General features: G+C 36.2%; 2 protein-coding genes across 2 annotated transcripts; both read left to right on the top strand.

Annotated features, from left to right (window-relative positions):
* The first annotated feature begins 9,693 nt into the window (after positions 1-9,693).
* On the top strand, positions 9,694-12,239 carry LOC108466447 (pentatricopeptide repeat-containing protein At2g35030, mitochondrial). The gene has a single exon (XM_017766808.2). It carries the CDS (start codon positions 9,770-9,772, stop codon positions 11,657-11,659), a length of 1,890 nt encoding a protein of 629 aa, XP_017622297.1. The 5' UTR covers positions 9,694-9,769; the 3' UTR covers positions 11,660-12,239.
* A 4,549-nt stretch (positions 12,240-16,788) lies between these two features.
* Positions 16,789-20,136, top strand: LOC108467032 (phenylalanine ammonia-lyase-like). Its single transcript, XM_017767488.2, has 2 exons — positions 16,789-17,315; positions 18,188-20,136. The coding sequence occupies exons 1-2, from the start codon at positions 16,879-16,881 to the stop codon at positions 19,935-19,937; spliced, it is 2,187 nt and encodes a 728-aa protein (XP_017622977.1). The 5' UTR covers positions 16,789-16,878; the 3' UTR covers positions 19,938-20,136.

Below are 20,136 nucleotides of genomic sequence, written 5' to 3'. Positions count from 1 at the left end.
CATGTTTAAATAACATGCATGCAAGTTATGTGTGAAAGAGTGAATTTGGTAATAAATCTGCTTGGGATAGTAGCAGTAACGTGACTTTGGAAAATAACCATAAATTGTGAGAGATGAGTTAGAAGGTGAATAAATTATGTAATTAAAGCTTAATGAGTCTAGTTTCAAATGAAATAAACGAGAACATATTTTGAATTCTGTACAATGAGAAATTTGATTCGTAATGAAGAGTGGTCAGATTAGTCAAACAGTGAAACATGGGAAACTTTAAGAAAAATCTGGTATTGAGTGGCCAAACCAAAAATTTTGAAAATTTTATGGATAGAAGATATATGAGTCTATTTTCAGGGAAAATTAATGGCACTTGATTTGGAGTTTCGTAGCTCCAGTTATAAATGATTTAGTGACTGTTGCTCAGGAAGACAGCTTGCAGTGAAATTATGATTATGTGGTAAACATTGACAAAAATTTGTTAATGAGTTGCTTATTGATTTCTTATAAGCTTACTATGATCTGTAGGTGTGGTTGGCCGAATATTGTAATGGGTTAATCGTAGTTCGTATTTGAATAGTTAGATTAACGTGTTAGTAATCCAATTGTAGGCGTTCGTGTGTGGATCTCGTCAAGATATCGTCGCAAATGTGTGTAACTAACACCCTCTTTCTTAGTCTGGATCGGTAAAAGTCGAAAAGTCGAAATGCCGAAAACCGGTATTTTATAGATTTGCGAAAAGCGAATGCTCGTGAGGTAAATCGATTAATGTTTTTGGTAAGCTGCAAAATTTGGACTGCAAAGTGCATGATTTCTGTGCCCTCGATATTTTGGGCTTAATGGGCCAAAATTGGAATTATGGGCCAACGGGCCCAATTCGGTAAGAACCCTCAGTACGTGATTCTGTTAGTACGTGAAAAGTAGGAATATGCATGAAAAACCCTAAAAGCAGCTAAATTACTATAATACCCCTATGCATGGAAAATTACTGTTATACCCCTAGGTGTAAAATTACCGAAATACCCCTAGGGTTAAATTGACCTAAATGCATGTTTGACTGTTGTTATTTACTGCATGCCATGTTGTTATTATTTGATGCATGGGATTGGGATATTGACGGAGGAAGTACTGAAAGTGGCTTGTCCATGTACTGGAGGCTTTGCCTCAATTTACTATTAACTGAGCAGCAAGGCTGCAATTGTGGAGTGTTGGGCTGGGTGGGTTAAACTATTCCCCACATGGAGTGTATGGCTGGTACGGGTGGAGTGTAGTGGTTGGTGGGTTGAGTAGTCTCCCAAAATGGGCTTGCATATGTTTATTGATGTTGCATGTATTTTGAAATGGGCTTATGGGCCATACTGTTATCTGAATAAGGGGCTAAGGCCCAGTTTATTATAATCTGAAAAGGGCTCTGGTCCAGTACCACTGTTATCTGAATGGGCTTAGGCCCAATAGACTTGAGCTGACTTGGGCTTTGAATGGGTTTTCCTTACACACTGAGTTTCCCCAAACTCACCCCTTTTATTTTCATCTACGCAGAAATCCCCAATCATAGTGGGCTTGAGTCGTGAGGGAATTTGAGTGGCCACCCGCTCGAAAGTTTGGTTTTCTTCGGTGAACTGGACATCCTATTATTTACGTTGAGGTTTGGGTTTTAAATGTAATAAGGCCGCTTAATTATTTTTGATGGTTTTAATATGTATTACTAAGATAGGTATTACTTATATTTAACTGTTGAAATTGGATAGCTTTAGCGCGTTTTCAAAAACAACAATTGATTTCAAAATAACACGACAACAAGCAAAGTTTCCGCAATGAAAGTATTTTACAAGATTAATCACTTTTCCTAAAATGACTTAATCAAATCGGTTTCTAGAAATATCCATGACGTTAAGGTGTGGCAATGGCGGTATGCATGTCTAGGATTGGATCCGAAGGAGCTTGGTACTTAAGCGGTCGATGGACTCACCACCTCTTTTCCGGTTTCCTACCGGTGCATGACTTCCATTCATTTTAACCTATAATGAAATTATCTTTTAAAACACTAAGTAAGTTTTTCTGGATCAACAATATAAAATGTTTTGAACGCTTCGATGTGGCATGTCGGATCTGGTCATAACGTCTGGACCGGGTTTGGGGTGTTACATTTAGTGGTATCAGAGCCCAGTTGCAACAACTCGACTGTGGAATGGGTTTACAAAAAAAACAAAGATTTTCAAAAACAAAAAAAAATTATAAAGATTGCGAAAAACGTGAGTTTCAAAATTTAGATCTTTAGAAGGTGGCATTCCGAATCTCCGGCCCAAGCCTGTAAGTATTACTCTGAACTCTTCTGAATATTTTTCTGACTTATCTATCTGTACTGAAATCCTGCTAGGATACTTTAGATAGGATGATACTGAAACCATAGGAAAATCTGATAAGAGACTGAAACTGTAGCTAGACTTCGATTCTGCGAAAACAAACTCTAAATTACTATCTGATTCATAAAACATCTATAATAAACACTAGAATATTGAATTAATGCATAAAAATTCATAATCAAGATAATACGATATGAGTACAAAAGCCGTTCGTGGAAGAGGCCGTGGACGGGGCCGAGGAAGTACTCGAGCGAGATCTTCGTCTTCGGGACATATGCCGGCGGTGGATGCACCGGTACCACCTGCAACTGAGGTAGAGTCTCATGACCATGATGCCGAGGATGATGCCCATCACGAGCAATGCTTCGTGTTCGGAAAGGGTTGCCGGGCAAGTACAGCAATGGAGTTCGGGATCTATTTCGAACGACTTGGCTAATGAGCGGAGATCTTTAAGGGCGTGTCTGGTATAGCCCCGAATGTGGCGGAATATTGGTTGGAGGCCACAGGACGGGTTATGGATGACTTGGACTACTCTGAGGAGATTGTGAGTGGGGTATCTGTACTAAGTCCTTTGGGTCACTCGGTTAGGGTAGACAAACTGTATAGGGATGTACCCTTAGAAACTCAAGGTAAGATTTTCTCTGGAGATCTGATGGAGTTATCGTTCGGAGAGTTTGATCTCATTTTGGGAACGGACTGGCTTGTTAAGCATAAAGCGACTCTGGATTGTGTAGCTAAACGAATGGTATTAAGGGCCACAAAGGATGAGGAGGTTATGGTGATAGGTGAGCGAAGGGATTATTTGTCCAATGTGGTGTCGGTATTAAGAGCCGAAAAGTGGATTCGGAAAGGTTGTGAGGTCTATTTGGCATTTGTAAGTCAGTCAGAAGAAGAGGGATTGTCAGTGGATAAGGTTAGGACTGTAAAGGAGTTCCAAGATGTTTTTCCGGAGGAGCTTCTAGGATTGCCTCCGAATCGAGAAGTGGAGTTTGAAACCGACTTATTGCCTGGAACGGCACAAGTGTCTATCGCACCGTATAGAATGGCACCGAAGGAGTTGGTGGAGCTACAGGCACAAATTCAAGAGTTGTTGGATAGGGGCTTCATTAGGCCAAGCGTGTCTCCATGGGGAGCACCGGTGCTATTCGTGAAGAAGAAGGATGGTACAATGCGGATGTGCATTGATTATCGCCAGTTGAACAAACTGACAATTAAGAATAAGTATCCACTGCCAAGGATTGACGATCTGTTTGACCAGCTTAGAGGGGCTTCTGTATTTTCTAAGATCGACCTCCGATCTGGATATCATCAATTAAGGGTCAATGAGGCAGATATCCATAAGATAGCATTCAGGACTCGGTATGGTCATTACGAGTTTTTGGTTATGCCATTTGGACTGACGAACGCTCCTGCAGCATTTATAGATCTGATGAATCTGGTGTTCCAACCATTCTTGGATCGATTCGTAGTTGTCTTCATTGATGATATCCTGGTATATTCTGAAACTGAAGCGAAACATGATAAGCATCTCCGTATAGTGCTGCGAGTGTTAAGGGAGAAGGAACTCTTTGTGAAGTTCAGCAAGTGTAAATTTTGGTTGAGGGAGGTAACCTTCTTAGGACATGTGGTCTCTGCCGAAGGGATTAAGGTGGACCTTCGAAAGATTGAAGCAATTTTGGAGTGGAAGCCACCTAGGACGGTGTTGGAAATTTGAAGTTTCCTAGGGTTAGCAGGATACTACAGAAGGTTTATGGAAGGTTTTTCTGTTATAGCAGCACCCCTGACAAAACTCATAAGGAAATGAGAACCGTTTGTATGGACTGAGAAGCAGCAGGGAGCTTTTGAGAAGTTGAAAAAAGTTCTGACTGAAGCACCTGTGTTAATTCAGCCGGAGTTTGGGAAGGATTTTACTGTGTACAATGACACATCACACGTGAATTTGGGCTGCGTGTTAATGCAAGAGGGTAAGGTGGTTGCATATACATCACGACAACTTAAACCTCACGAAAGGGAACTATCTTACTCATGATTTGGAGTTGGCGGCAGTGATAATTGCACTTAAGATTTGGAGATAATACTTGTACAGAGAAAGGTGTATTATATACACTGACCATAAGAGTCTTAAGTATTTGTTGACTCAGAAGGAGCTGAACCTTAGGCAAAGGAGATGGATTGAGTTACTTAAGGATTATGACTGTTCGATTGAGTATCACCCAGGCAAGGCTAATGTGGTAGCCGATGCTCTAAGTCGTAGAGTTGTATCTGATCTGAGAGTAATGTTTGCTCGTCTGAGTCTGTATGATGATGGAAGTCTGTTGGCTGAGTTGCAAGTGAGGCCAACCTGGGTGGATCAGATTAAGGAAAAGTAGTTGAACGATGAGTCTTTGGTCGCTCGTTTCCAACAAGTTAAGGAAGGGGAAACTTCTGAGTTTGGGTTAAATGGAGAAGGAGTTCTGTGTTTCCGAGGAAGAATTTGTGTTCCGAAGGACTCTGATTTGAGGCAGACAATATTGAAGGAAGCTCATGGAGGACTTTGTGCCATGCACCCTGGAGGGAACAAGTTGTATCATGACTTACGAGAATTGTACTGGTGGCCTGGACTTAAACGAGAAGTAACGGAGTTTGTAGGGAAATGTCTGACATGCCAGCAAGTGAAAGCTGAGCATCAATTACGCTCTGGACTGTTACAGTCAGTGAAGATACCACTTTGGAAGTGGGAGAGGGTAACCATGGACTTTGTGAGTGGGCTGCCCTTGACACCATCAAAGAAAGACTCGGTATGGGTGATTGTGGATAGGTTGACCAAATCGGCCCATTTCATACCTATTCGTACTGACTTTTCACTTCAAAAGTTAGCCAAGTTGTATGTGGCGGAGATTGTGCGACTTTATGGAGTCCCAGTTTCAATTATTTCTGATCGGGATCCCAGATTTACATCTCGGTTTTGGCAAAAGTTGCATGAGGCGTTGGGGACACGATTGAACTTTAGTACGTTTTTTCATCCCCAAACTGATGGTCAGTTAGAGAGGGTTATTCAGATTCTGGAGGACATGTTGAGGGGATGCGTGATTGACTTTCGAGGTAGTTGGGAGGATTACTTGCCGTTGGCAGAATTTGCATACAATAACAGTTACCAGGCGAGTATTTGAATAGCACCGTATGAAGCACTGTATGGACAAAGGTGTCGTACACCTAGTTGTTGGACTGAACTAGGAGAGTGACAAATTGTTGGACCAGAGTTGGTAGCTGATACTGAGGATAAGGTCAAAATAATTAGGGACCGGTTAAGAGAAGCATTTGATAGGCAAAAGTCGTATGCAGATTTGAAGCGTAAGGAGATTGAGTACTCAGTAGGTGATATGGTCTTCTTAAAGGTTTCTCCTTGGAAGAAGATATTAAGGTTCGGTAAGAAGGGCAAGTTGAGTCCACGGTTCATTGGGCCTTATCGGGTTTTGAAGCGAGTAGGCCCAGTGGCTTATCAGTTGGAATTACCTCCAGAGTTAGACAGGATTCATGATGCTTTTCACATCTCCATGTTAAGACGTTATCGTTCTGACCCTGCTCATGTCCTGCCAGTTGCAGAAATTGAAGTTCAGACTGATTTGACCTTTGAAGAGGAGCTTGTGCAAATATTGGCTCGAGATGTTAAGGTTCTCAGAAGGAAATCTGTCCCGTTAGTGAAAGTGCTTTGGCGTAATCATGGAAGAGAAGAAACTACTAGGGAATCAGAAGAGACTATGCGTCAACAATACCCTCAACTAGTTGGTTCAGGTAAATTTCGAGGACGAAATTTCTTTAAGGAGGGTAGAGTTGTAACGCCCTAATTTTTGGGAATTCTGTGAATGTTGGCATAGGTTTAATTATGTTAGTGGGCCTCTAGAAGGCCCAAGCTTAAGATAGAACCCGACAATTTTAGTTAATTTTTGTTCCATAAGAAAAAGGGGGTGAAATTATGAAATAGGACCTATGTGAAAATGTTTGAAAATGCTATAGGCTAAATTGAAGTGGCCAAATAAATAGGAGTGCAAAATAGGAGGATTTGCTTGACAAACCTCCCATTTTACATAAAGTGGCCAGCCATCATGTTGTTGTAGACAATATGAGCACTTCATATCCATAATTCATGGTACAAATTGATAATGGGTTAGGTAAATGTTCCATGATAATGGGTTAGGTAAATGTTTCATGATAATGGGTTAAGTAAATGTTCCATGATAATAGGTTAGGTAAATGTTCCATGATGGGAATTTCATGTCTTTTGTATTAAAGAATTAAATGGATGAAATATGAAATTTTATTAAAAAAAAAAGGGGTGAAAAGAACAAAGTTTTGTCCATCTTTGTTCATCATAGCCTAAAGTTAGAGAAGAGAAAGGAGAGGATAAAGCTCTTGAATGTTCGGTCACTTGGGGAAGAAAATTGAAGGTAAGTTCATGGTACCTTGCTTCTATTTTGAGGTTCATGAGTTCTTCTTGATTCTAACTTAACTCTTGAAGCATATTTTGATTTTTAGTTGTGTTGTGAGCATTTAGTCATGAATTAAAATAAAGGAAATGGTTGTTGTTTCATGTTCTTTTGATGAAAAATGGAAGATAGGTGAAGTTGAGCCAAACAAATGAGCATGCATGTGCCTTAGATGCTAAGGGGAAAAATCGGCTAACATGTTGTGCTTTAAAATGATGAAATGGAGATTATACTTAAGTAAAATCATAGATATGTGATGATTGATTGGTGATATACATGTTTAAATAACATGCATGCAAGTTATGTGTGAAAGAGTGAATTTGGTAATAAATCTGCTTGGGACAGCAGCAGTAACGTGACTTTGGAAAATCACCATAAATTGTGAGAGATGAGTTAGAAGGTGAATAAATTATGTAATTAAATCTTAATGAGTCTAGTTTCAAATGAAATAAATGAGAACATATTTTGAATTCTGTACAATGAGAAATTTGATTCGTAATGAAGAGTGGTCAGATTAGTCAAACAGTGAAACATGGGAAACTTTAAGAAAAATCTGGTATTGAGTGGCCAAACCAAAAATTTTGAAAATTTTATGGATAGAAGATATATGAGTCTATTTTCAGGGAAAATTAATGGCACTTGATTTGGAGTTTCGTAGCTCCAGTTATAAATGATTTAGTGACTGTTGCTTAGGAAGACAGCTTGCAGTGAAATTATGATTATGTGGTAAACATTGACAAAAATTTGTTAATGAGTTGCTTATTGATTTCTTAGAAGCTTACTATGATCTGTAGGTGTGGTTGGCCGAATATTGTAAGGGGTTAATACGTAGTTCGTATTTGAATAGTTAGATTAACGTGTTAGTAATCCAATTGTAGGCGTTCGTGTGTGGATCTCGTCAAGATATCGTCGCAAATGTGTGTAACTAACACCCTCTTTCTTAGTCTCGGATCGGTAAAAGTTAAAAGTCGAAATGCCGAAACCGTATTTTGTAGATTTGCGAGTGTGCGAATGCTCGTGAGGTAAATCGATTAATGTTTTGGTAAGCTGCAAAATTTGGACCGCAAAGTGCATGATTTCGTGCCTCGATATTTTGGGCTTAATGGGCCAAAATTGGAATCATGGGCCAACGGGCCCAATTCGGTAAGAACCCTCAGTACGTGATTCTGTTAGTACGTGAAAAGTAGGAATATGCATGAAAAACCCTAAAAGCAACTAAATTACTATAATACCCCTATGCATGGAAAATTACTGTTATACCCCTAGGTGCAAAATTACCGAAATACCCCTAGGGTTAAATTGACCTAAATGCATGTTTGACTGTTGTTATTTACTGCATGCCATGTTGTTATTATCTGATGCATGGGATTGGGATATTGACGGAGGAAGTACTGAAAGTGGCTTGTCCACGTATTGGAGGCTTTGCCTCAATTTACTGTTAACTGAGCAGCAAGGCTGCAACTGTGGAGTGTTGGGCTGGGTGGGTTGAGCTATTCCCCACATGGAGTGTATGGCTGGTACGGGTGGAGTGTAGTGGTTGGTGGGTTGAGTAGTCTCCCAAATGGGCTTGCATATGTTTATTGATGTTGCATGTATTTTGAAATGGGCTTATGGGCCATATGTTATCTGAATAAGGGCTAAGGCCCGGTTTATTATAATCAAAAGGGCTCGTCCAAGACCACATTACTGAATGGGCTTAGGCCCAATAGGCTTGAGCTGACTTGGGCTTTGAATGGGTTTTCCTTACACATCGATTTTCCCAAACTCAACCCTTTTATTTTCATCTACGCAGAAATCCCCAATCATAGTGGGCTTGGAGCTGTGAGGGAATTCGGAGTGGCCACCCGTTTTGAAAGTTTGGTTTTCTTCTGGTGAACTGGACATCCTATTATTTACGTTGAGGTTTGGGTTTTTAAATGTAATAAGGCCGCTTAATTATTTTTGATGGTTTTAATATGTATTACTAAGATAGGTATTACTTATATTTAACTGTTGAAATTGGATAGCTTTAGAGCGCGTTTTCAAAAACAACAATTGATTTCAAAATAACACGACAACAAGCAAAGTTTTCGCAATGAAAGTATTTTACAAGATTAATCACTTTTCCTAAAAATGACTTAATCAAATCGGTTTCCTAGAAATATCCATGACGTTAAGGTGTGGCAATGGCGGTATGCATGTCTAGGATTGGATCCGAAGGAGCTTGGTACTTAAGTCGTCCGATGGACTCACCACCTCTTTTTAGGTTTCCTACCGGTGCATGACTTCCATTCATTTTAACCTATAATGAAATTATCTTTTAAAACACTAAGTAAGTTTTTCTGGATCAACAATATAAAATGTTTTGAACTCTTCGATGTGGCATGTCGGATCTGGTCATAACGTCTGGGCCGAGTTTGGGGTGTTATAATTAACATTATACCAAAAACTACATATTTACATGTAAAAATAAATAAATAAAAACTATATTTATAAAAATAAATGAACAACTCTGAGATCATGTTTTCAGTTTTGAGGTAGAAGTGCTACGAAGGTTATTATATTAATAGTTGGATTGTATTTTATTTTTTGAATTTAAAAAATTGATAAATTAATCCCTGTATATTATATGAGAGAATAAATTGATTTTTTTGTTAAAAATTTTATCCATTTTTACTGTTGAAAATTGATCTCTATACATTAGCATGAGATACATGAAATATATCGCTTGTAACTATTTAGTTATTTCGTTAACCACATCGGTTCTTATTAGTAAAAATGGATAAAAATTTTAACAGAAAGAATCAATTTACTATTTGATCTAACATACAAGACTAATTTATCTTTTTTTCTTAATAAAGGTAGCAAAATATAATTTGACTCCTTAGAGGGACTCCATTCTAATTTTACCCAACCTATATCCGTGGTATTTTAATCTTTTCAATTGGATCTGTTTAGTGCCTGAGAAAAGAAATGTTGATTATTTCTCGAGCATTAATCACATTCAGATATTTTAATAAATTCACCGTTCTTCGAAGCTTAAACCTACCCCGACCAGTTATTTCAGTGAAATGCAAAACTACGATAACCAGTATAGATTACAGTGTTAGTTCAAGTGTGGCACGATCCAATTGGCTGATCACTAATCTAAGTAAAGAAGGCAAATTAAGCCAAGCAAGGGAACTGTTCGATAATTTGTGTGAGAGAGATAAAGATGTAATCACTTGGACTGCATTGATATCTGGGTATATCAGGATTGGGTTAATTGATGAAGCTAGGAAACTGTTCGATAGAGTCGATTCCAGGAAGAATGTAGTAACGTGGACTGCGATGCTAAATGGGTATATAAGATCAGATCGAATTGTGGATGCCGAAAGGTTGTTTGCGGAAATGCCGGTTAAAAATGTTGTATCTTGGAATACTATGGTTGATGGGTACATGCAAAATGGGATGGTCGATAAGGCTTTTGAAGTGTTTGATGAAATGCCTGAAAGAAATGTGGTTTCCTGGAATACGATGTTGACTGCTTTGGTGCAATGCGGTAGAGTTGAGGATGCAAGGGCATTGTTTGATAAGATGCCTAAAAGGGATGTCATTTCGTGGACTGCGATGGTCACGGGGTTGGCAAAGAATGGGAGGGTTGATGAGGCTAGAAAAGTTTTCGATAGGATGCCGGAGAGGAATGTGGTGTCGTGGAATGCGATGATTACTGGCTATGCACAGAATATGAAATTGGATGAGGCTTTTGATTTGTTTGAGAGGATGCCGACGAGGGATTTGTCTTCTTGGAATGGGATGATCACAGGGTTTATTCAGAATGGGGAATTAAGGAGAGCTGAGAGATTGTTTAATGAGATGCCATGTAAGAACGTGGTTTCTTGGACCACGATGATCACGGGATATGTTCAAAGTGAACAAAGTGAAGAAGCATTGAAGATTTTCGCGAAAATGTTGGCAGAAGACAGGGTAAAGCCTAATGAGGGAACTTTTGTAAGTGTTTTGAGTGCATGTAGTAATTTAGCTGGCCTTGTTGAGGGACAAGAAGTTCATCAGACAATTGTGAAAACAGTTTATAGGCGTAGCGAAATCGTTGTATCTGCACTTATTAACATGTATTCCAAATGTGGGGAATTAAATATAGCTAGGAGAATGTTTGATGATGGATTAATTAGCCAGAGGGATGTGGTCTCATGGAATGGTATGATTGCAGCTTATGCACATCACGGGTGTGGTGAAGATGCTATCAGTTTGTTCAAAAAAATGTCCGATTTACGTTTTAAACCTAATGATGCTACCTATGTGGCTTTGCTCTCTGCATGCAGTCATTCCGGTATGCTTAAGGAAGGACTAAGGTACTTTGATGAGCTCGTGAGAGACAAGTCCATTCAGGTTAGAGACGATCACTATGCATGCTTGGTTGATCTCTATAGTCGAGCAGGGAAGCTCAAGGAGGCTTTTGAATTCATTGTGCAGCTTGGGATTAAACCATCTGTATCCGTTTGGGAAGCTCTTCTTGCCGGATGTCATGTTCATGGGGATGTGATTTTAGGGAAATTGGTTGCGAAAAAGATATTAGACACGGAACCAGAAAATGCAGGCACTTACATGTTGTTGTCTAACATATATGCTTCAAAAGGAAAATGGAGAAATGCTGCTAAGGTAAGGTTGAAAATGAAGGATAAGGGCCTAAAGAAGCAACCTGGTTGCAGCTGGATAGAAGTAGAGAATAAGGTTCATGTGTTTGTGGTTGGTGCCAAATCTCATTCTCATTCTAATCTTATTTACCCAATACTGCATGAGCTTCATGCAAAAATGAGGAAGGCTGGAAATATATCTAATACTAATTACCTGGAGGAGGAGTAGGAGGATTTAATCAGCTGATGTCTATGCTCGGTTTTAGCCCTTAGTTTTTTCTCCTAATTCCGAGGAGAGCCCAACAAGTTCAAGGAATTTGGGGAGTGCCTCATCACCAAGGAAATGCTTAGTATTTGGCGTTGGTGGGCTTCGAAACCATGCTCTTATATGGCATTACTAGATAAGAACACAGTCGCTTGACTAGGCACAACACCTCCCCTGTTTGAGAGTCCGGTCGGTTGCTTGACAGACGACACTTCAAAAAGTTCTCCAAAAAAAGAGCGGACCCCCTCAACAAGGAACATGATCAACAATTCCCATTGTGCTCATTGACTTGGATTTTGAAAGCAAAAAAGAGTATCTCAAAGGGGCTAACATTTAGGAGCTAAAGGACTTGATTGATCATACTGGTGATATCATGTCTGGTCTGTATTACAATTTTTGTTGGAAAAAAACATTTGTAATAACAATTTTTTAACTTCGTCCATGGCTCTCATCTCGGTCTAGTGTTGTGAGCTAGGTAAGAAATTAGATGTACTATTGAGACGCTTATCAATTGAAGTGAAGCAACTGAAGGTGCAAGCAAAAATAGGATCCGTATCATCCATTCATTCTTTTCTATGGATATTCACGAGAATTATTTGGCCACTCAATATATATTCTTTTAAAAAAGATAATTATTTTATTTAATGTGTAGTAATTATATATAAATTATTTTATTATATTTTTATTAAATTTTCAAAATAAAGTAATTAGCATTTTTTAATATTTATATTATAATATATTTAATATTTACATGATATAAATTATATCATATTATACATTTAAAAATAAGTTAAGTTGGCCTAAAATCAAGCTTTGAGTATTGGAATTTGAATTTGGCTCATATTTTAAATGGGTCTAATTTGTTTTATACAACTACTTCCAAATTTCAAACTAACTTTCAAACCTAAATGAATAAGTCCAATGTTGTTTAAACTAGATCGAATTAGTCAATCAGACTAGTTGGGTCGAGATATCGATTTGGAGAATAGCTTTGAGTAGGTTAGATCAGGAACCAACATGAACTAATAAAAGTGGGTTTATAAAAATTTTAATAATATTTTAATTAAATCAATTAAACTAATAAACTAATAACTCGATAAATTTTACTACCATCCACAACCCTAAATAAATCTAATATTTGCACAGGAATAATTAGCATGAAAATTTATTAACTATTGAGGGCATCCATAAAACCTTCTTCCTAGGTATATCCGTTAAAAGATTGTTCCTTAGTATTATCTGAATAATTAAGATTTTAAGAGCATGGAAGATAGAAATAAAATATCCAAAACGAGAGCATTTTTCTAGGCTTATATTTTCGAGGCTAAATTACCTTATTGATCCTTGTATTATACATTATGCCTAGAACTATCCATAACCCCTCCTTAACCCATAAATAAGAGAATAATGTGTTTCAGCGCACTCGAACTTACATCTTCTAGCATTAGTAACAATACTCATACTAATCGAACTAAGACTCAATCAGTTAAACAATGATAATATTAAATGCAAAAAAACATAATGACTTTTTTATAGTGAGAATAGCATTAAGAATAATCAGATGATTCAATCCATATTTTCGATATATAAAATATAAATAAAAATAAATTTTATATAATTAAATATATTTGTATTCATTACTTTTAAATTTGACAGATAGTAGTTTTAATTGAAAGCAAACAACCATTAGGTGAAGTTTGAAGTATGGACAGCAAGTACTATAGAAGTGGTAGCTATTCCAAAGTCACATGATCCACAACTTCCAAACCTACCCTTTTTATTTTTTTTTCTAAATTTTAATTTAATTAAACTATAAATACATACAATAATATGAAAATATAAAACCAGAGGGTAAGGGGGAACAAATGCCCTTGACCCTTCAAGATTTATGATTTAGTCCCTTAAAGTTTTATAAAATTATACATTAATATAATGGAAAAATTGTTCTTTGCTCCCTCCTTAAATCATGATTCATCTCTGATCCTTAAAATAATTTCATCTCCTCTTTTAATGTTGAATTTGCATGGCTATTTGAGACCAACATATACATATAAAGACCGGTTACTTAAATCAATGCTCATGTCAAGCAATAAAAAACTTAATATCTCGTAAGTAAGATCTTAAGTTCGAGTCACGTGAATAAAGAAAACAATGCAATTTTTGTTCTCTCTATTAAGACTTTGACTCGACTCAACTGCAATTAATCGATCTCTTTTGATTTTATAAGCTTTAAAAAAAAATTCACATGTATCTTTAGCTTAAATAATGGAGGAAAAAATGGCAATAACATGTGAAAAATATATATATACATATATATATATATACTATTTTTTAAATTCAAAATTTTTTATTTAATCAAAATTGAGATTTAAATATGTATTATTTAAGGGTCCGGAGATTCTAAACTTAATTCCATTCCAAATATGGACTAAATTGAAAGAAAACAAACAAATAAGACCCAATCGCTAAGCAAGTGGATCTAAAAAAAGAAAAGAAAAACAATACAATCTTAATCATAGTACTACATAGATAGTCGTGTGTGTATATATATATATACATATATATAATTATAAAAGGTTAACATATCTCATAAGTCCCTATACTCTTTATAAATTTAGAATTTAATCCTTTTACTTTTATTTCTAAGAATTCAGTCCATCTACTTTCTAAATTTCAATATTCAAGTCCAATTATTAATAATAGTGAATTTATTTTATTAAATTCAGGTTCATTATAATGTCATTTTTTAGTTACATTACTACCAAGTGAATGTTTTTTTCTTTTAAATGTTACACAAACAAATTTAACAATATTAATAATTAGACTTGAATTTTGAAATCTGAAAAGTAGAGGACTAAATTTCTAAAAATAAAAATAAAATGACTAAATTTCAAATTTATAAAGAATACAAATACTGTAACGTATCTTTACTTTATAAAACACTAACTTGTATTATTTATGGATATAACCTGACCCGACCCTTAAGTAATCTATTTGTCATACAAGTAGTTTAAGTGGTGAGCAATAGAGTTACCCATAAGTTGGTTGGGTCTTGTTTAAATAATACATTTGTATAATTAAATTTAAATAAAAATTTAATTAATAAATAGTAATTTAGACTAGGTTGATTTAATTTTATTCAAGGATTTGGTTATCAATCCAAACTCGAAGGATAGTTTGATTTTTAGAAAGGTTTGGATAAAAATATCTATCTCGGAAATGGGTTTAAAAAAGAATAGGCTTGTTTGAAAATATGACTTGGGCTTGTACTCTAACATTTCAAGACACGAGCTCGACTTGATTGTTTTACAATTTTATAATCTAATTTTTTATATGTTATATATCTCATCATATAAAGAATAAATATATTATATTATAATGTAAACATTAAAAGAAAAATGATGTATAATATTAATAAATATTAAAATAAAAAAATAAGCGAGCAAAAATAAGTTTGAAATAATCATTTATAAATAAATTTCTTGGTTGATCGAGTTTGAACAATTATATATGTTGTTAATGTTATACATTGGACCGACTTGGAGCAATTATATATGTTGTTAGTGTTATACATTGGACCGACTTAATTTATGGGCACTTTTGGATTAGCATGAAGTAAAAATTTATTTGCCAAAGTCTTACTTAAACTAAGCTTACCAGACTATGTGTGAGCTACACGGTCCAAGGTCAATTTTTTCTATTGATCCTGAGCCAAGCCTACCAAGCTTAGTGAGCTACATGACCTAAGGATGGGAATGGAGCTTGGTAGAGTAAATGTTGTCAAATTCATCATTGCTCCACAAGTAACATGCTCTACCCCTCCATTCGTCTTGTTTCATTATGAATGTTAGATGCATCTATCATTGTCATGCTTCAATTTAATATTTACTAGTTATTTCTAGAGGTGTTCATGGGTTGGGCTGGGTCAGGTTTGATTGGGTTATGTATGATATTAATACACTTTATATTTGCTTAAGCTTGATTTGATCCAGAATACAAGTCTCAAATTTTACTCGAACCCATTTTTTTGGCCTAATCCTTAAACACGTTTAGTTATTTCTAATAATTTTAATTTTTAAAATATAAGTAAATATTTAAACATAATTCTTTAAAAAATTTAAACATAAAATTTATGAGTTTTTTATAACACAATTTTAAAGCGATCACTATAAGTTTTCGTAAGTTTTATTTTTGGTAACTAAAAATAAAATTAAAAAGATAAAATAAGTGAACAAAATGAAAATTTATCAAACTTGAATGACTAAAAGGAGTGTACAATAACATCAAATTAACAACGGTGATTAAAATAAAAAAATTTCTTAACAGTAATGCCCTAAATGAAATTTTTTATTTGTTAATGTCCAAAATGAAAACTTATGAAAATTGAGTGACTAAATGTGTAATTTATAAAAAAAATCACCCTAACCCGTTTTTATCTACTTCTCAAAAAAATATCTTCTCAAATTTTGCTATCGTTAATTAGATTTGGGAATTATTTTTAGAACAAGATCAAATCAATTAAGGTACTAATTTAGAGAGAAATTGAACTAATTAACTTCATATCGATATAAATTAATTACAATAAATTAAAAAATTAGTTGAATTGATAATTGATCAAATTTTTTTATTTTATTTTTTTAGGACTTTTTAATAATTTATTTAATCGAATTTAAGAAATTGAAAATAATGAGTTATCGGGTTTCCTCGACGAAAAATTCTCTTTGCCAATCCGGAGCTATGCCAGACGGGCTTCCGGGTCCTCGGTTACGTCCATGGGGGCAGTGAGCACTAAAACTCTTTTTCTTTTTTAAAACATGCATGCATTCAACAATATAGTCCTCAGCTTCCACCAACCCCCATAGCCATCGCCAGCCATCCACCAGTTCTTTCACCAGTCAATATATATACACACATACATATATATATAAATATTTATTTTCCCCTTTGATTATTGTCAGTGATCCAAATCCAATCCACGCTCTTTTCTTTCCCTCCTTTCGATTAATCCTCGAACAAACGGTCCTTCTTTAACCTTTCTCAACCAACACCCCCTTATGCTTACCTACCCCCTTCCTTCCCCCTCCCTTATTTAACTCCCCCTTTCATTTCTCTCATTTCTTCACTCTTAAACAGCTCCCCATTTTGTATATTCTTTCCTGGGTCAATCTTTGCTTCTCATTTCAATGGAGTCCATCACTCAAAATGGTACCTCCATCACTCAAAATGGTACCTCAAATGGCCATTTGCAGAGCTTTTGCAGCGCCACAAATGGTGGTGTTGGTGTAGTGGTGGACCCTTTGAACTGGGGTGTTGCTGCTGAGTCACTTAAAGGGAGTCATTTAGATGAAGTGAAACGTATGGTGGCTGAGTTTAGAAAACCATTGGTGAAACTCGGTGGTGAGACCTTAACCATTTCTCAAGTTGCTGCCATTGCTACACGTGACTTGGGTGTCAAGGTTGAACTCTCAGAGGATGCAATGGCTGGTGTTAAAGCTAGTGCTGATTGGGTCCTTGATGGTATGAATAAAGGAACTGATAGCTATGGTGTCACCACTGGTTTTGGTGCTACTTCTCATCGACGAACCAAGCAAGGCGCTGCCCTTCAAAAAGAGCTCATTAGGTAAGTTCATAGCTTTCCAAAATGTGTTAAATCACTTTTTAGAGCCTCACCTTGGCAACTTTTTTACATTGGGCCTTAATTTTTTTCCTAAGTTAAAAGTTAAGCCCCAAACATTGCAATTGTTCTCATGTTAAGCTTTGAACATTTTTTTTGTTAAAGTTAGACCTTAAAATTAACAATTATTTAAATTATTTCCTGAGTTAATCCTGGAAAACCTTAAAGTTTAAGCCTCTATATAAGAATAATTATCAAGTTCAAGGGTTGATTCAGACAAAAAAAAGTTTAAGCCCAAATGTGAGAATAATTGCCTAATTCAGGTTTCAATGTAGGAACAATTGCTAATCAGAAACTAAGCTAGATTTTTTTTTGGGTTAAATTAAATTGTATATCTTTATAGGATCTAAAATACAATTTCGTCATTTTAATACATTATATCTTTGTAATTTTTAAAAGATTAAATAACAAATTTATCATTTTGAGAATCAAAATGCAATTTTATTATTTATTAATTTAAAACTTTATAAATTTTCATTTGTCAAATTTTAAATTCCAATTTTAGGGGCCTGGGGCTTTGCCAGCCTCCAATTGCAGTCCCTACTTGTCAAGTTTTGTACTCAACTTGAACCAAAATAAAAAATAAAAAAAATATCAGATTCCAAGATGAGAAAAATTGTTAAATTTAAGCACCAAATATTGATTTAACCCTTTAAAGTTTGACAGGCCTGGTTGGCTGAGTGAAAACCGAGGTATTAAACTAGTTTGTCAATTTGTAAAGGTGGTCCTACAATTTGTATCAAGATTCATAAGGCTGTAATCACTTATCAGATTTTCTGTGATTGATATTAATCTGTTAAAATATTTTTTTGTTGCAGGTTCTTGAATGCTGGGATATTTGGCAATGGAACTGAGTCATGTCACACATTGCCTCACTCAGCAACCAGAGCAGCTATGCTTGTTAGGATCAATACCCTTTTACAAGGATACTCTGGCATTAGATTTGAGATTCTTGAGGCAATCACTAAGCTTCTTAACAACAACATCACGCCGTGTTTGCCGCTCCGCGGCACGATTACTGCGTCCGGTGACCTCGTTCCTCTTTCCTACATTGCTGGATTACTCACTGGCAGGCCTAATTCCAAGGCTGTTGGACCTAATGGAGAATCCCTTGATGCTGAAGAAGCCTTTCGTGTTGCCGGGATCGATTCGGGTTTTTTTGTGTTGCAGCCTAAAGAAGGACTTGCTTTAGTTAACGGCACCGCGGTCGGTTCGGGTTTGGCTTCCATGGTTCTTTTTGAAGCAAACATTTTAGCTGTTTTGTCTGAAATTTTATCAGCAATTTTTGCTGAAGTTATGAATGGTAAACCTGAATTTACTGATCATTTAACACATAAATTGAAGCATCATCCAGGACAAATTGAAGCAGCTGCTATAATGGAACATATACTTGATGGAAGCTCTTATGTTAAAGCAGCTAAAAAATTGCATGAAATGGACCCGTTGCAAAAACCGAAACAAGATCGTTACGCATTGAGGACGTCTCCGCAATGGCTCGGTCCACAAATCGAAGTGATCAGATCCGCAACCAAATCGATCGAAAGAGAGATCAATTCTGTCAACGACAACCCTTTGATCGACGTTTCGAGGAACAAAGCATTACATGGTGGCAATTTCCAAGGTACACCTATTGGTGTTTCAATGGACAATACTCGTTTAGCTATCGCAGCTATTGGGAAACTTATGTTTGCTCAGTTTTCGGAACTCGTTAACGATTTCTACAACAACGGTCTCCCATCAAACCTCTCCGCTAGTAGGAACCCGAGTCTTGATTATGGTTTCAAAGGTGCTGAAATCGCAATGGCCTCCTATTGTTCCGAGCTGCAATACTTAGCTAATCCGGTCACTAACCATGTTCAAAGTGCCGAACAACACAATCAAGATGTGAACTCATTAGGACTAATATCATCACGAAAAACAGCCGAAGCAGTCGATATCTTAAAACTCATGTCCTCTACATACTTGGTAGCTCTATGTCAAGCTATTGATTTAAGGCATTTAGAAGAAAACTTGAGGAACACGGTGAAGAACACTGTGAGTCAAGTAGCCAAGAAAACCCTCACAACCGGTAACAATGGTGAACTCCACCCATCGAGATTCTGCGAAAAGGATTTGCTCAAAGCCGTGGACCGCGAGTACGTGTTTGCTTACATAGATGATCCATGCAGTGCTACTTATCCCTTGATGCAAAAGCTAAGACAAGTCCTTGTCGAACACGCATTCGCCAATGGTGACAATGAAAAGGATACAAACACTTCCATTTTCCAAAAGATCACAGCATTTGAAGATGAATTCAAAGCTGCATTGCCAAAAGAAGTTGAAGGTACAAGGGTTTCACTTGAAAATGGAAATGCAACAATCCCTAACAAGATCAAGGGTTGTAGATCATATCCATTGTATAAATTTGTGAGGGAAGAGCTTGGAACTGGGTTGTTGAGTGGTGAACAAGGTAAGTCACCTGGTGAAGAATTTGATAAGGTGTTCATAGCTATGTGTGAAGGGAAGATTATCGATCCAATGATGGAATGTTTAAAGGGTTGGAATGGTGCTCCACTTCCAATTTGTTAGTGTGCTTTTTTCATTGTTTATTTCTTCAATTTTTTTCTTTGTTTTTTCAGCTTAATTGTCTTTCAATTTCATTGTGAAAAAAATAGTAAATGATATGATATGAATGTACGAGTGGTATGTTTGTTTCTCATTTTTTTCTCTCTTGTTTTTACTTTATAGTAATCAAAGTTAGTAATTAGTAGAATGTTTTTATTCGAAA

Source organism: Gossypium arboreum, chromosome 2 (genome assembly GCF_025698485.1).
Source record: "Gossypium arboreum isolate Shixiya-1 chromosome 2, ASM2569848v2, whole genome shotgun sequence".
Lineage (NCBI taxonomy): Eukaryota > Viridiplantae > Streptophyta > Magnoliopsida > Malvales > Malvaceae > Gossypium > Gossypium arboreum.
Note: the sequence above shows the minus strand (reverse complement) of the source record. Positions and strands in the feature narration are given on the sequence as shown.

What these genes read in the sequence shown, in the direction of transcription:
- LOC108466447 (XM_017766808.2), top strand. Translation starts at nt 9,770, where the DNA reads ATGTTGATTATTTCTCGAGCATTAATCACATTCAGATATTTTAATAAA.
- LOC108467032 (XM_017767488.2), top strand. Translation starts at nt 16,879, where the DNA reads ATGGAGTCCATCACTCAAAATGGTACCTCCATCACTCAAAATGGTACC. An exon ending in CTTCAAAAAGAGCTCATTAG is followed by an intron (nt 17,316 to 18,187) that starts GTAAGTTCATAG and finishes TTTTTGTTGCAG; the next exon opens with GTTCTTGAATGCTGGGATAT.